At 42.4% G+C, this 17,318-nt stretch overlaps 1 protein-coding gene across 1 annotated transcript in view; it reads right to left on the reverse strand.

Annotated features, from left to right (window-relative positions):
• rtel1 (regulator of telomere elongation helicase 1) overlaps positions 1-14,699 on the reverse strand; it is a 52,964-nt gene extending 38,265 nt beyond the window's left edge. Inside the window, exons 1-11 of the mRNA XM_084184638.1 lie at positions 14,339-14,699; positions 13,733-13,931; positions 13,362-13,455; positions 13,177-13,258; positions 12,716-12,776; positions 12,324-12,399; positions 11,578-11,662; positions 10,744-10,809; positions 2,080-2,233; positions 1,777-1,815; positions 1,176-1,248 (exon numbers count right to left, since the gene is read on the reverse strand). Of these exons, the coding sequence (XP_084040764.1) occupies positions 1,176-1,248; positions 1,777-1,815; positions 2,080-2,233; positions 10,744-10,809; positions 11,578-11,662; positions 12,324-12,399; positions 12,716-12,776; positions 13,177-13,258; positions 13,362-13,455; positions 13,733-13,931; positions 14,339-14,440 (1,031 nt within the window). The 5' untranslated portion in view covers positions 14,441-14,699. The remainder of the gene's footprint in view (positions 1-1,175; positions 1,249-1,776; positions 1,816-2,079; positions 2,234-10,743; positions 10,810-11,577; positions 11,663-12,323; positions 12,400-12,715; positions 12,777-13,176; positions 13,259-13,361; positions 13,456-13,732; positions 13,932-14,338) is intronic.
• Positions 14,700-17,318: the final 2,619 nt, after the last annotated feature.

The following is a 17,318-nucleotide window of genomic DNA, read 5'->3' on the forward strand; positions in this document are numbered from 1 at the left end:
CCATGCTCAAAAGGGATATTCAATGTCTGCTTTTTTTTTTACCCATCTACCAATAGGTGCCCTTCTTTGAGAGGCATGTGGTTGAATCTATGTTTGAAATTCACTGCTCGACTGAGGGAACTTACAGATAATTGTTCAGTGCATTGGGAAAGTATTCAGACCACTTGACTTTTTCCACTTTGTTACGTTACAGCCTTATTCTAAAACGGATTAAATAGTTTTTATCCCTCAATCTACACACAATACCTCATAATGACAAAGCCAAAACAGGTTTAGACATTTTAGCACATATATAAAAAATAAAACTGAAATATTACATTTACATAAGTATTCAGACCCTCTACTCTGTGTGCCTTTCCAAATCATGTCCAATCATTTGAATTTACCACAGGTGGACTCCAATGAAGTTGTAGAAACATCTCAAGGATGATCAATGGAAACAGGATGCACCGGAGCTCAATTTCGAGTCTCATAGCAAAGGGTCTGAATACTTATGTAAATAAGGTATCTGTTTTTTATACGTTCGCAAAAATTTATAAAAACCTGTTTTCACTTTGTCATTATGGGGTATTGTGGGTAGATGGATTAAATAAAACATTTCCTCATCAATTTTAGAATAATGCTGTAACGTAACAAAATGTGGAAAAAGTCAAGGGGTCGGAATACTTTCCGAATGCACTGTATTTAGGCTTGCCATAACAAAGGGGTTGAATACTTATTGACTCAAGACATTTCAGCTTTAACTTTTAAACATAATTCCACTTTGACATTATGGGGTGTAGGCCAGTGACACAACATCTCAATTTAATCAATTTTAAATTCAGGCTGTAACACAACAAAATGTGGAAAAAGTGAAGGGGTGTGAATACTTTCTGAAGGCACTGTAAATGCAAGCATGGTGCTTTGAAGGGCATTACAAAAAATACACTAATGTGCATGAAGTGTAAATGTGCTTTATCCTTCATTACCTTTGGGGATGACAGCAGTAAACAAATGCATAGCCTGTCAAGAGCTTTTGAAATGCTTGCATGCCTGCATGGTGCTATGAGGGGAGTTCCAAAATAAATGCACTGACTTTATCCTTAATTCTCTTTTGGGTGGTGATGACAGCCATAAGCAAAAACATCTCAATATTAATATCAAGTATACCCTCTGTAAAACCCAGAAGAACACACCTCCCAGGTTTGGTGATCCCCTTCTCCGGCACGTCGTAGGAATCAATGGCCGCCTCCAGATCCAGAAGTATCTCTGCAAAACCATTTATGTAAGAAGGGAGTTAAAGAGTTGTGCAGTGCAATCTCTAAGAGATTACACATTTAAACCATCAGACGCATTCATTGGTGAAATCCCATGCTTCTTAACGTGGCAATCAGCAGTAGAAACAACAACAAAGCAGGCTCCCTGCCCTGGTTTGGTAAAATGCTGAGGGATTGGGCTGGAGAAATTTAAGCACTCTCAAATTCATAGAGCTATGGATGCAAGGACTGACCATCCATATCAAAGTTATAATTTTAACCATGTGTTGAAGCTATATAGTGTTTGTTGAAATGTTTCGATTACAAACATCGACATAAAACAAGCTTATATTTTGGGTTCTGATGGGTACGACAGTTGAACTAAGCTCATGAGGCATTTATAAGTAAAATTCTTCATGAATCAATGGGTGCATATCATTAATTTATAAGTCCAAAAATGGATGTAACAACTGCTGATTGCCCCTTTAAAGATAGGAGTGTATGAGGGTTGCATGACAAACATTAAGATAAAATAACTTACGTTTTATTTTAGCAATGGTGGTTATGTCCAATTTCAAACCTGGAATGAAAGTCGTTAAAAGGTGGCACTTTCAAATAAAGAAAAAAACCGTTTCCGTTTCAAATTCAACAATGTAGTCAACATTTCGTCATAACAAAACAATTCATAGGCCTCTCAAACAATGGAACCAGGAGGACACTACTTCAAACATTTCTGCATATGAATACGACACGGGGGAGGGAAATGGCTTGGAAATCATGAATGTTTGTCCTTACAATGAGTTTCCAAATTGTGTGGACAATAATGTAGAACTATTATTCTGACCCCCGTTTATGGATTCCATATTGAAGTCCTCCGAGACGTCTCCTCTCCCGGCGTCTCTGGCCTGCTCCGCTAGCAGCTTGTCCACAGCATCGATGGCTGATGCCAGGTCGTAGGGTGTGAGGTCAAAGGATGTGGACTCCTCACACATCTTCTCCTGTGGGCATTTTCAGTGGTCAGAGCACTCAGAGGCAATATTTACAGTAGTTCGTGTTCATAAGGGTACGCAACGGAAACAGTTTCATATGTTTTGCGAACAGAAAACGAAAAGGAGCACTTTGTATTCGAATCATCCAGGTAGTCCATCACTGTTTCTGTCAGTTTTCTTCCGTTTAGTGCCTAATGGATATTTTCCTGTTCATGAGTTTTGCACAAAGTGCTAAAGACCCGAAAAATTGTCTGGTACTACCTGGTAATGGAGGAACCATAATCCGCCATACTCAAACCTTTCTTATGGAGGCATATATCAGGGTGTCGGTGAGCCTTTTCTGCAGTGGACCACAAACTGCTCAGCAACCTCTACCTATACAGAGAAGCTTGTATACTGCCTTGTTGTATACTGCCAGCCAGCCTCCCAGGGAAGTGCTTCTTCAGTACATGTCATGATGCCATGCTCATGTATGATACACTATATATACCGTAATTTTCGGACTATAAGCCGCGCCTTTTTTCCCATTTTTCGACCCTGCGGCTTATATAACGGTGCGGCTAATCTATGGATTTTTACAGCTAACGGCCACTAGAAGACCTCCTAAATCTATGGATTTTACAGGTTACAGTCCACCAACTTTAACTCTATGGGCTCTATGACCGATCCGCGCCCCCCACCTTTAAGCGGCGGGCTCCAGCAGGAAAAGCTGGAGGCCGGAAAAGAGTGAGAGCGCGCAAAAGTAAAAGTGGAACCGAGAGTGGTACGAGAGACAGAACGAGAGACAGAACGAGAGCAAGACCGACAGACATTACGAGAGTGAGACAGTTTGTGCAAAGGAAGTTTTCATGCACAAACCCTCATTATGGAAAACAAACGTAGAAATGCATATGATGCAGCTTTTAAGTTAAAGGCAGTCAATATGGCTGTCAAAACATCCACGATCATTAACGGGTTCCGAAAGGCTGGACTGCTGCGTGATGAAGAGGAGAACGCCGCCACAGCTGAGGCCCTTCAGAGGCTGTTCGATTCCGACAGTGACGAAGAGGAGTTCGTTGGTTTTGAGAGCGACAATGAAGGAGAGAGGAGAGTGGCTGACGAAGCCACCCTGAGCCTGTTCGTTTCCAACACTGAAGATGAGGACTTTGGTGGTTTTAGTACGCAGGAAGAAGACGGAGATGAGGATTAATGACTTGACTTTTCTGGTTACAGCCGTGTACTGCACCTTAGCCTAAAAGATGAAGACGAGGATTAATGACTTTTCTGGTAGGCTGATTACCGTATATTTTAAGCAGCCGTGTTGCTGCAACTTTAGGCTTACGCGCTTACTGTCGTGTTACAGGCACTTTATTTTGCACTTTCAAAAAAACACATTTAATTTAGCCATTGATATTGCCTCGTCAAGCGCTGTAAGCTTTGTTTTTTGTTATGGTACTACTGTAGGCTATAATGTAGATACATATTCAAAGATGTGCACACTTTTTCAAGGTTTTTCAAAAATAACCAAAGTTAAGTGGTTAAATGATTGTGACGCTATTAACTAATTTTGCTGGGGAACCCCTAGCACTCCCTCAAGGACCACTGGTTGAAAACCACTGCTGTAGATCACTGCCGGTATGTGCGCTGGGAGCGCACCGTTTAAGTTTGAAAGTTGAAAAGTTTGTGTGTCTGAAACGCTGTGTGATACAGTACAGTTTACACAGCACAGTATATGTTCTGTAGCTACTATTGCACTAAATGGTAACACTTGAATACGTTATGCAAATATGCAACTTGTTTGTTGAAATGTTAATAAATGGGAGCTTCCTCAAGCAGCCATCTCTTTCCCGACAATCCCCTCTGTGCACGAACCCTTACATATGGTAATTAAACATTAAAACACCTGCGGCTTATAGTCCAGTGCGGCTTATATATGTACACATCATTCAATATCATTCAATTTAGCTGCTGCGGCTTATACTCCGGTGCGCCTTATAGTGCGGAAAATACGGTACACAAAAGTATGTGGACACCCTTTCAAATTTGTGGATCCAGCTATTTCAGCCACACCCGTTGCTGACAGGTGTATAAAATCGAGCACACAGCCATGCAATCTATATAGACAAACATTGGCAGTAGAATGGCCTTACTGAAAAGCTCAGTGACTTTCAACGTGCCACAGTCATGGGATGCCTCCTTTCCAACAAGTCAGTTCGTCAACTTTCTGCCCTGCTAGAGCTGCCCTGGTCAACTGTAAGTGCTGTTATTGTGAAGTGGAACCGTCTAGGAGCAACAACGGCACAGCCTCGAAGTAGTAGGCCACACAAGGTCACAGAACGGGACCGTATGGCAACAGTTTGGGGAAGGCCCTTTCCTATTTCAGCATGATAAATGCCCCTGTGCAAAAAGCGAGGTCCATACAGAAATGATTTGTAGAGATCGGTGGGGAGGAACTTGACTGGCCTGCACAGAGCCCTGACCTCAACCCCATCGAACACCTTTCGGATGAATTGGAACGCCAAATGTGAGCCAGGCCTAATCGCCCAACATCAGTGCCTGACCTCATTATTGCCCGTGGCTGAATGAAAGCAAGTCCCCGCAGCAATGTTCCAACATCTAGTGGAAAGCCTTGCCAGAAGAGTGGAGGCTATTATAGCAGCAAAGGGGGGACCAACTCCTTATTAATGCCCATGATTTTGGAATGAGATGTTCGACGAGCAGGTGTCCACATACTTTTGGTAATGTAGTGCATACAGTGCAATCGGAAAGTATTCAGACCCCTTGACTTTTATTCACATTTTGTTACGTATCAGCCTTATTCTAAAACGGATTAACTTGTTTTTTCCCCCTCATCAATCTACACACAATACCCCATAATGGCAAAGCAAAAACAGGTTTTTAGAAATTTTTGCAAATGTATTACAAATAAAAAACTGAAATCTCACATTTACATAAGTTTTCATACCCTTTACTCAGTACTTTGTTGAAGCACCTTTGGCAGCGATTACAGCCTCGAGTCTTCTTGGGTATGACGCTACAAGCTTGGAACACCTGTATTTTGAGTGTTTCTCCCATTCTTCTCTGCAAATCCTCTTAAGCTCCGTCAGGTTGGATGGGGAACATCGCTGCACAGCTATTTTCAGGTCTCTCCAGAGATGTTCGATCGGGTTCAAGTCCGGGCTCTGGCTGGGCCACTCAAGGACATTCAAAGAATGGTCCCGAAGCCACTCCTGCATTGTCTTGGCTGTGTGCTTAGGGTCGTTGTCCTGTTGGAAGGTGAACCTTCGCCCCAGTCTGAAATCCTGAGCGCTCTGGAGCAGGTTTTCATCAAGGATCTCTCGGTACTTTGCTCTGTTCGTCTATCCCTTGATCCTGACTAGTCTCCCAGTCCCTGCCACTGAAAAACATCCCCACAGCATAATGCTGCCACCACCATGCTTCACCGTAGGGATGGTGCCAAGTCTCCTCCAGACGTGACGCTTAGCATTCAAGCCAAAGAGTTCAATCTTGGTTTCATCAGACCAGAGAATCTTGTTTCTCATGGTCTGAGAGTTCTTTAGGTGCCTTTTGGCAAACTCCAAACGGGCTGTCATGTGCCTTTTACTGAGGAGTGGCTTCCGTCTGGCCACTCTACCATAAAGGCCTGATTGGTGGAGTGCTGCAGAGATGGTTGTCCTTCTGGAAGGTTATCCCATCTCCAAAGAGGAACTCTGGAGCTCTGTCAGAGTGACCATCGGGCTCTTGGTCACCTCCCTGACCAAGGCCATTCTCTCCAGATTGCTCAGTTTGGCTGGGCGGCCAGCTCTAGTTAGAGTCGTTGTGGTTCCAAACTTATTCCATTTAGGACTGATGGAGGCCACTGTGTTCTTGGGGACCTTCAATGCTGCAGACATTTTTTGGTACCCTTCCCCAGATCTGTGCCTCGACACAATCCTGTCTCGAAGCTCTACGGACAATTCCTTTGACGTCATGGCTTGGTTTTTGCTCTGACATGCACTGTCAACTGTGGGACCGTATATAGACAGGTGTGTGCCTTTCGAAATCATGTCCAATCAATTGAATTTAACACAGGTGGACTCCAATCAAGTTGTAGAAACATCAAGGATGATCAATGGAAACAGGATGCACCTTAACTCAATTTCGAGGCTCATAGCAAAGGGTCTGAATACTTACCGAAATAAGGTATCCGTTTTTTTTTTTTAATAAATTGGCAACAAAAAAAAGATTTACAAATTGGTTTCGCTTTGTCATTATGGGTTATTGTGTGTTGATTGATGAGGAAAATGGTTTTATTTAATCCATTTTAGAATAAAGCTGTAACGTAACAAAATGTGGAAAAAGGGGTCCGAATACATTTACATTTTAGTCATTTAGCAGACGCTCTTATCCAGAGCGACTTACAGTTAGTGAGTGCATACATTTTTCATACTGGCCCCCCGTGGGAAACGAACCCACAACCCTGGCGTTGCAAGCACCATGCTCTACCAACTGAGCTACACGGGGCCATTCAGAATACTTTCCGAATGCGCTGTATAGTACTGCAGTAGCCCATCAGAGTTGGAGGGAAGCTGAAGAGACAACAGCCAGCCACTTGGCAGCCTTCCAGATTGTTCTCAAAGTAGTAATTACTTCAAACTCCTGGATGGGGCGGTGGGGTTGGAGGAGGATACAGAGAGAGACAGGAGGCTGCCACTGAAAGCAAACAATGTGTGCCTTAAATGAAAATGGAGATATAAGAAATAAATCAACTTGGTTGGTTCTTGTTTTTTCTTCCTTCCTATAAATTTTTTATTGAAGTTGGGGCTTGGGGGGATTAGGGTTGGCAGTGTAGACACACGATGGATGCAGATGCAGATCTCCATCATTTGGCTTAGTCATGCTCGTGCTGTGCAGTTTCTGTCTGACAATCATTTAATGGCTGCTCTTTAGTTTCACAAAAACAGACTACAGCTACTGTCGCTGATGCCTTACTGAAATACATATAGCTCTACTCTCTCCACACAGTCATAAACAATAGTTGTAAAGGAAAGCCAACAGTGTGAAGAGTGCTACGCCTCACTGCAATCCCCTGAAGGAAACTACTGCTGACTCATAATGATGATAATGGAAGTTTTTCCTCACAGGGGAGAAGCCAAATCAGGGCCACGTTCAGTAGGCAAACATTGTGGATAGAAATGTACTATGTTGGGCCTCCCGAGTAGCGCAGACCCAGGTTCGATCCCGGGCTGTATCACAACCGGTCGTGATCGGGAGCCCCATAGGGCGGCGCACAATTGGCCCAGCGTCGTCCGGGTTAGGGGAGGGTTTGGCCGGGGGGCTTTACTTGGCTCATCGCGCTCTAGCGACTCCTTGTGGCGGGTCGGGCGCATTCAGGCTGACCTATGTCGTCAGGTGAACAGTGTTTCCTCCGACACATTGGTGCGGCTGGCTTCCGGGTTAAGCAGGCGGGTGTTAAGAAGCGCGGTTTGGCGGGTCATGTTTCGGAGGACGCATGACTTGACCTTCGCCTCCCGAGCCCGTTGGGGAGTTGCAGCGATGAGGCAAGATCGAAATTGGTGAGAAAAAAAAAAAAAAGAGGGTAAAATAAATCAAAACAAATCAAATGTACTATGCATAACAAATATGCTTCTCTGACTGACATGTAGAATAAGGAATCATAAGAACTCTATTCATGACATTTCTTTCTGCCACGTTCCACAATGTTATAGTGCTGTGCGACGTTTGTTCTTGGTAGCCATGAGGAGTCGGTTTTGGAGCATATGACTCCTGGGTTATTATTGCAAAGTCAGGGGCTCGTATTAGTGCCAGGAGGCTGGGCGGCAGCAGCCTTGCGTGACTCGCACCTCGCCTCCCCATGTTCTATTCCGTCCCCCACTCCGATCTGGTTGCCGTCTAAAAAGGCAGGCAGGGAGGGAACACTGACTGCAGTGCGGTGTGTGTGTGATCAGGCAGTGGCCAGATTGCATAACACCCAGAGGAGAGCAGGTTGTTCTCAGGCTCTCTCACGGAAGGCTGCCACACTGGATCTGGCTGGAGGGGCTTTAATAGGATATACCAGGATACAGTGCCTTGCAAAAGTATTCATCCCCCTTGGCGTTTTTCCTATTTTGTTGCATTACAACCTGTAATTTAAATGGATTTTTATTTGGATTTCATGTAATGGACACACACAAAATAGTCCAAATTGGTGAAGTGAAATTAAAAAAATTACTTGTTTCAAAAAAGTATACAAAATAAATAACGGAAAAGTGGTGCGTGCATATGTATTCATCCCCTTTGCTATGAAGCCCCTAAATAAGATCTGGTGCAACCAATTACCTTCAGAAGTTACATAATTAGTTAAATAAAGTCCACCTGTGTGCAATCTAAGTGTCACATGATCTGTCACACGATCTCAGTATATATACACACACCTGTTCTGAAAGGCCCCAGTGTCTGCAACACCACTAAGCAAGGGGCACCACCAAGCAAGTGGCACCATGAAGACCAAGGAGCTCTCCAAACAGGTCAGGGACAAAGTTGTGGAGAAGTACAGATCAGGGTTGGGTTATAAAAAATTATCAGAAACTTTGAACATCCCACAGAGCACCATTAAATCCATTATTAAAAAATGTAAAGAATATGGCACTACAACAAACCTGCCAAGAGAGGGCCGCCCACCAAAACGCACAGACCAGGCAAGGAGGGCATTAATCAGAGAGGCAACAAAGAGACCAAAGATAACCATGAAGGAGCTGCAAAGCTCCACAGCGGAGATTGGAGTATCTGTCCATAGGACCACTTTAAGCCGTACACTCCACAGAGCTGGGCTTTACAGAAGAGTGGCCAGAAAAAAGCAATTTCTTAAAGAAAAAAAAATAAGCAAACACGGTTGGTGTTCGCCAAAAGGCATGTGGGAGACTCCCCAAACATATGGAAGAAGGTACTATGGTCAAATGAGACTAGAATTGAGCTTTTTGGCCATCAAGGAAAATGCTATGTCTGGCGCAAACCCAACACCTCTCATCACCCCGAGAACACCATCCCCACAGTGAAGCATGGTGGTGGCATCGTCATGCTGTGGGGATGTTTTTCATCATCAGGGACTGGGAAACTGGTCAGAATTGAAGAAATGATGGATGACGCTAAATACCGGGAAATTATTGAGGGAAACCTGTTTCAGTCTTCCAGAGATTTGAGACTGGGACGGAGGTTCACCTTCCAGCAGGACAATGACCCTAAGCACACTACTAAAGCAACACTCGAGTGGTTTAAGGGGAAACATTTAATGTCTTGGAATGGCCTAGTCAAAGCCCAGACCTCAATCCAATTGAGAATCTGTGGTATGACTTAAAGATTGCTGTACACCAGCGGAACCCATCCAACTTGAAGGAGCTGGAGCAGTTTTGCCTTGAAGAATGGGAAAAAATCCCAGTGGCTAGATGTGCCAAGCTTATGGAGACACACCAAGAGACTTGCAGCTGTAATTGCTGCAAAAGTTGGCTCTACAAAGTATTGACTTGGGGGGGGGGGGGGTGAATAGTTATGCTCGCTCTAGTTCTGTTTTTTAAATCTTATTTCTTGTTTGTTTCACAATAAAACATGTTTTGCATCTTCAAAGTGGCAGGCATGTTGTGTAAAAAATTATACAAAACTCCAAAAAAATCCCTTTTAATTCCAGGTTGTAAGGCAACAAAATAGGAAAAATGCCAAGGGGGGTGAATACTTTTGCAAGCCACTGTTGTTCAGTAGGGTGGAAAAGGTAGTGAAATGACAAGGTACTACCTGAAATTGTCCAGTAAGAATTATTTTGAATTTCATGTTTTGCTACAGTGTGCTTTATTGAACATGACCCTGAAGGGGTAAAACATATGTATTAAAATACCCTCAGATAAAAGGTGACATTCTGTACTGTCGCCTCATGTGAAACATTTGATCTCAAATCCATTATGCTGGAGTATAGAGACAAATTAAAAGATGTAGCTTTACTTTCCAAATAAATACGTAGAGGAGTGTATATTGATGAAATGTGTTGGTGGTATTTTTTGTGTCTAACAGTATTACTTATATTTTTTCAGAACTGTGTACACACTTTGCAATGTACCCCATCAACATCCTCTTATACAAAATGTATCTTCCTATTGTGCCCCGATGAAGGCATTTAGCCAAAAAAGTGTTTTGGATAATCGACTTTTCCTTTAGGAGAGGCTGAATGCTTTATATCGTTGTGGAACTTATTAGATGTTTCAAAAGGGTGGTGGGTGAAGGAGGGTGATCATCAATTATCAATGACCTCCAGGGCTCCCGAGTGGCGCAGCGGTCTAAGGCACTGCATCTCAGTGCTAGAGGCATCACTACAGACCCTGGTTCGATTCCAGGCTGAATCACAATCCGGCCATGGTTGGGAGTCCCATAGGGCGGCCCACAATTGACCCAGCGTTGGCCGGTGTAGGCTGTCATTGTAAATAAGAACTTGTTCTTAACTGACTTGCCTAGTTAAATAAAGATACAATAAAAAGATTGCTCATGAATAAACCAAGGAGACCTGTTGTCCAACTTACCACGTTATGCGCTTCGTCGAAAATGACCACTGCCCCTTTCAACTCAATGTTGTGCGCCCTGCGACTCTGTCAAGCAATGAGGAACAAATGTCTAATTAATTGTGATAAGAGCAACATTTTATTGTGAAAATCTCCTTTACAAGATTTATAAAGCCAATACGTATTCTATTTGCATCTATGTTGTGACTAAAACATGCTGATATAGCAGTCTAAAATAAGCCTGACAGGGGTTTAATGGCTAGCACATGAAAAACTATTGTGCTGTAAGTAAGATGGACCAAGTACGTAAAAGCAGGACTTACAGACCCTTTCAAGGCTGGCATGACACAGCAGTTTCTCCAAAGCCTACATTTGTAGTACTATTAAGCAACTGGGTGAAACTAAAATCTAAAATATTGCATCATAACTTTGCAGAGAGAGAAAAGAGCCACACATCTCTTTAGTGTGATTCAACAATAATACATCATAATGAGCAGTTAAATTTGATTCAACAAAGCCATGAGGGACCAGTCAACTGATTAGTCAACAAATCTTACTTGGTAGCATTGGATATACTGTATGCTCTGTGAATTCTCGTTTGATTCACTAAATGACTTGCTAGTACTATAAAGCTCAAGAACGGTCAAGACCATTTTTGGGGAGAAATTATTGTGCATCCTCACGCATCAGGGTCGTATTCACTTGGCACCAAACAGACTTGAGGGAGAGAATACCTTAACTTATCCAATAAGAAACCTTTGTTTTTGTGCTTGGTGCAAAACATTTTGCTACGGTGTGCACTAATAAATATGTGGCCTCCGCATTCTCAGAATCACAGAGGAAACCTTGGCTCACCTTTGGGTCCAGGAGGTAGTTGTAAGGCATGAATATGATTTCTGCCTGCTGTTTCAAGGAGCGTGAGAGGTAGTATGGGCAGACCCTAGGGAAACAAGGCAACTGTGAGACAAAGAAACAAAAGGGATGCTCCAGTAAACCAATACATTTCCACAAAAGGGATATTAAAAGACCTCTCCAGAAATAAGTAAATGGTTGCGTGATGAAAGAGTACGGCGGAGAGAAAAAACAGATGAGTTCAGTGTGGTTTGGATAGAAGGTGATAGGCACAGTCAATCTTCATTAATAAGTATGAAAAGAATTGACGATCTTGTAAAACACAATAGTCTCAAACTAAACCTCCCCGGCAACAACTGTAGTTGAGTGAATAATTACATCTCCCATATGGCTACATCCAAAAGGTTGCCTCTAGTCCTTACACCCCCTGCCTATCTGAATTGCAAGACAAATTAATTTTAAAACATTATGCATCCTCCTGTTTCCCAGGTTTCTATTAGTTGCCAGTGTGGGTGGCATTTCAGAGGGAATCCAGTGGGCTGCCATACTGTAACTGATGGCTCCAGCTATAACTCAAAGCCTTCATATCTGGCAACCGGCATCCCCTGAAACAGCATTTGCAGCTCCAATGCTCCAGAGACATTAATATTCCAATATGCCCTCCACAAACAAGACTAATGGTATCTGTTTGTAGCGAAGCTGGTAAAGCTAGGGGTTTGGAAGAAGGGGTGGAATGGGAGATTTCAGACCTTTGCTTGTTGCCAGCTTTCACCAGATCTTCAACATCCAGAATGGAGTTCACCAGGTCTTTATCCATGCTCTTCTCTGGAGATGGAAGAAAATCAAAGATTATATTTCACATTTAATTGCAGGCATTTTAAATAATTAAACTATTGGTCAATGACAATTACTATCTTGGGGAAGAAAAAATAAAGTATGAGGCAGCTGAACACAATGGCTTATGAACTTTGTTTTGACTAGATTTTGTCAATGTCCTCAATCATAGAGGATAATAAAAGCCACTGCTTAAAGACAGTTTCAGGCATAAAGATACAGATATTACTAGTGTAATATATTATATTAGTGTTCTATTTAATTCTGTGGTATGAGCCATCCTCGCTCAATCTCTTTACACACATACCTTCAACATTGTTGTAGAAGACGCACGACCTGGTGGATATCTTTTGCCTACACATGTGAACCTGGGAAGAGAATACCATGTCAATCAGATTCAGGATACATCAACTGAGGCTGTGAAATCACAAAAATAATGTCTAACATGTATATTTATGGTGCTTAGAGATGGGATAAAAATAAGTTGTAAAGGACAGAATGTGTTATTTATACCATAAAGATTTAAAACTGTAAATCATGTATTGTAGAAGCAAAACATATGGATTCAGGAAAGTGATTAGAACAGGGTATAGACTGATTTGGTAAAGACAGAACACAAACTCATTTGATGCCTCTCACACATTCTGACTTGACATCTACCAATTGCACGTTGACAGAAGCTTACTGCACCTCTACTGTCCATCCTAATACGGTTGATTCATCACAAGCTGTGCTCACCTCTCATACTTTATTAAATCCCTTCTGTACCTTAAGGTGGTTGCTCTCCTGACGCATCACCTCCGGGTTAATACAAAGCTGCTCCCTGGATCCTAACACGCACACCTTGGGCCTGAAAGTCAGAAAACAACAACAACACCACCATTTTAACACTGACGATAATTACAATGTACACATGGGTGTGAGTCTTGTATGATTAATAAGAATGAGCTTACCTGTAGGAAGTGTTCTTTAACTCATTAATGACCTGGGTCAGCTGAGAATGTGTCCTGGATGCATAGATGATCTTTGGAATATCAGTATAATAAGCTACAAGGGAAAAAAGGGACAACAATATCATAAAAAGTATTCAAAAAGTATTAACATACAGGTGTAAATATAAAAGCATGGTGATCTACTAAAAAACCCAAAATGTATTATGTATAAAACGTGTTTTAAGAAAAACAACATCAGATCAATACTGATACAAACTATGTGAACTGGACTGCATATTTTGCAATCAGCAACTTCGCGATGGCAGTTATATGATAGATTAGCCAATTTTCATTCCAGAACAGAACAGATGCCAGGTGTGTGGTGCCCATACTTGTTGTGTCTCCATCTGTTGCAGCAGTCCCCCACGATGCCAATGGTGTGTTGGGGAAAAGCTCTGCTCCTCCCATCTTCTCTGCTATCTTCCTGGCAGAGATGGTGTCTTTGAAGTAGTCCCTCCAGGCAAGGGTGGCACACAGCAGGCATAGGGTTTTACCCGTGCCTGTCGGACTCTCCAGAACACCATTTACCTTCTGAAATAGATTTATTAAAATGTGTTCAATCAAAAAGTTTCAATAGCGTTCCCCTTGCACTGCTGAGAATCTGTGTTGGTTTGTAGCCACTGTCCATACATGGGGATTAAGAATTTATATTTCCACTGTCGCTAGGTTGTTTGCGTTAGACCCAAAAAATATATAATCGTATTATTATTTATTTTGTATTAATTGATGTTGATAGCTAGCTAATGTATTTGTCTGAGCATGTTGACTCCAAAATGATGATGTATTTTTACAAGTACTGACCCCATCTTAAACCCACCTCCTCATCTGTCAATCTGACCCGACAGCCAATGACATTTCACAAAAAAGAAACTTCCTAGACAGCATGCTAACTTTGATAGCAAGATAGTCATGTTTGAAGGCCCATAAAGCACACTTACGTTTTGTAGACACTCAATCACCTTGCTCATATAATCCTTCTGACATTCGTATGGGGTGAAAGGGAAATCCACAGTTATCCCTTTCAAAGTCAGTGGAGGCATCGTTTTTCAGCAGGCTCGCGCAGTTTGCTAGCTGGCTACGTTAGCAGATTAGCCAACTACAACAATTGGCTGGCTCTCTAGCTAAAGCAACCTAACACGTACTGGCTGTCAAGAACTGGTCAACACTTGAAACATAACAAAACATGTATGGAGCTCCTTGGCTGATGTATCTCTCCGAATTCAATTCATGGGAATGAAAGACAGTTAGTGCGGTTCTACTTTCATGCTTGGCGCGAGCTCTCTGCTTTCACACATGCGCAAAGATTCCAAGCAAAGGCATGGCTCTTTGCTGCCTCTTGATAGGCTCCTCTATTTTGCGATCATCTACTAACTCGATGGACATTAGATTATTATGTACCCAAACTGTTGATGTGTTTGCTTGAAGTCAAATTGTATACAGGCCAATGCTTATAGTCTTTATTCACATCAGAATGTCTGTGACATTGTCCGGCAGTGTCATTAATATGAAATCAAAGGCATTGTGCGCGCACATACAGAAGTGTAGACTACACAACCACACACAGAGACAGACAGACATACTAGGAGGTATGCTCTCTCTTGTAAATTAGCAGAGCACCCAGAAATGATAAAAAGCCCCTTACAAACCGGGTGGTTCGAACCCTGAATGCTGATTATCTGAAAGCCGTGCAGTGGCGATTTTAGCATGTAAATGTTGGTGGGGCAAAAAAGCAAAAACATGGGGATACATGCCAGCAAAACCACTACACAACACTAAACAATACATTAATTGCACTATAACGGTGGCAAACGGTGCCCACAAACTGTTAGGGCTTACATAAAGCTGTCCTAATAGCAGAGTACCAACAGCAGTCCCAACACCTTACCACTGCTACACCTGGCTATCAGCGGAGCCTTGTCTGGCAGCTAAACAGTTCATTCAGCCTCATTTACTGCCTTTAAAAAATAGATAGCTGATATGGCTGACTTGCTTAAACAAATGTGGTTTCTACTGACAATTGAGATGTACAAACTATGGCATAAGGTGACATCAAGGTCATTTAAGAGGGAATCCGTAATTTTGATTAAGACATTAATGAGCGAGCTAGGACGGGCGTAGTGTAGTGTATTAAGATTATGACTTTGTTAATGTTTTTCAGTGGAACCTGAGAGGATGTTTATTTAGTGTCAGAGGGAATTGTTTTAGTGTGACACCCCGGATGGGACAGAGAAGTCTGTGTGTTGTAGACAGGGGATTGGACAGTAGAGGGAGCCACCCATATTTTGGGGAAGATTATATATACTGGGTTTAAACGAAGAAGAGGTTAGAGCAGACATTACAATTTGGGAACCACTGCTCTCCGGGTGATCTGGACACCTGTACACTTATGCTGAAATCTTGTGATATGAATAAAACTTATGATCAAGGTTCAGTATGAGCGGACTCCTTTGTTAGCAGCAATGACTAGCAACATTTACTCGACACTACAGTAGTCAAAATAACTATTTGTTCAGCACTTTTGAAAAGTACAGCGACAGAATTCAGAACATGGGCCGTTCTTACAGTGTTCTCCCTGTACACCAAGCCAGAACCGTAGGATAAATAAAGGGGGCATATAAGCAGACAATGTAAGCTCTTACAATATTCGATGATTACATTTCTCTAAAGCAGGCTATAGGCTACATGTGCACCACCAAGTCAGAACAGTAGGCGAAATTAAGAGCGGAAAATATACCAAATTATTAGGGTGAGGCACATGGACTACCAACAGCTTACAACACTACATACACTTAGTATTACTTTCTTAGCTACAGTTTACATATCTCCCTGGCATATTACATCATTTATGCAGCAGCATACAAGACATTTTTGGACTCACCTTGTTGTGCTGTGCTCACTTGAACAGGAAGGTGGCGCGGCGGTCCTTCTTGGGCAAATTTTGTCATCAAACTTTGTCATCAAAGTCTGGCATTCTCTGGATATATGGTGCTTTCAAGACAACTGGGAACTCGGGGGAAAAAACAAGGTCGAATTATGATGATGTCAGTGATCTTCAGGTCATAGCTCTAGAAAGAGGCCCGAGTTCCCGACTTACAATTCAGAGTTGGATGACGGTTTAAAACGTATTTTCCAGTTGGAGCTCGTTTTTTCCTGAGTTCCCAGTTGTCTTGAACTCACTGAAGTCAGATTTTCCAGTTCTGAGTTAACAGTTGTTTTGAGCACGGCAGAAATAATTTTAAGCTTGGAAAAGAGACCCTTAAACCGAGATTTGGGACCACACACCCACTCCACTGAATAGCAGGCTAGTGATTGCTTTGCAATGCTTGCAGATAGCCACTGATTCCTTCCAAACCACTCATTGTTGAATTTGCGATTTCCAACTTGTTGTGTAATGTTTATGTCCAATGGCCGATGAGCACCGATGTCACGCCCTGGCTCTGGGGACACTGTTATGTTGAGCCAGGGTGTGTAGATCTATGTATTTCATTTCTATGTTGGCCAGTGTGGTTCTCAATCAGAGGCAACGAGTGTCAGCTGTGGCTGGTTGTCTCTGATTGGGAACCACATTTAAACAGGCTGTTTGCCCACAGTGGTTGTGGGATCTTGTTCGTGTTGGTGTGTGTTTGACCATTGACTGTCACGTTATCGTTTTGTTGTTTTTGATCGTGTATCATAAATAAAGAGTATGTTCGTCTGCAACGCTGCGCCTTGGTCCTCATCTGTATACGACGATCATGACAACCGATACGTTTTATCTATAATTTATCTTCATTATTTCTCTTCATATGACAAGGATTAAAAATGATTTGCTAGTAGATTGTCGACTTGATTCATGATGATGACTGCTAGCTAAGATTTTGAAAGTATGATGTTGACATGATCAGTCCAATCAAAGCTACTGTAGATATAACGTGATTT

Source organism: Coregonus lavaretus, assembly GCF_964263955.1.
Source record: "Coregonus lavaretus genome assembly, chromosome: 20".
Classification (NCBI taxonomy): domain Eukaryota; kingdom Metazoa; phylum Chordata; class Actinopteri; order Salmoniformes; family Salmonidae; genus Coregonus; species Coregonus lavaretus.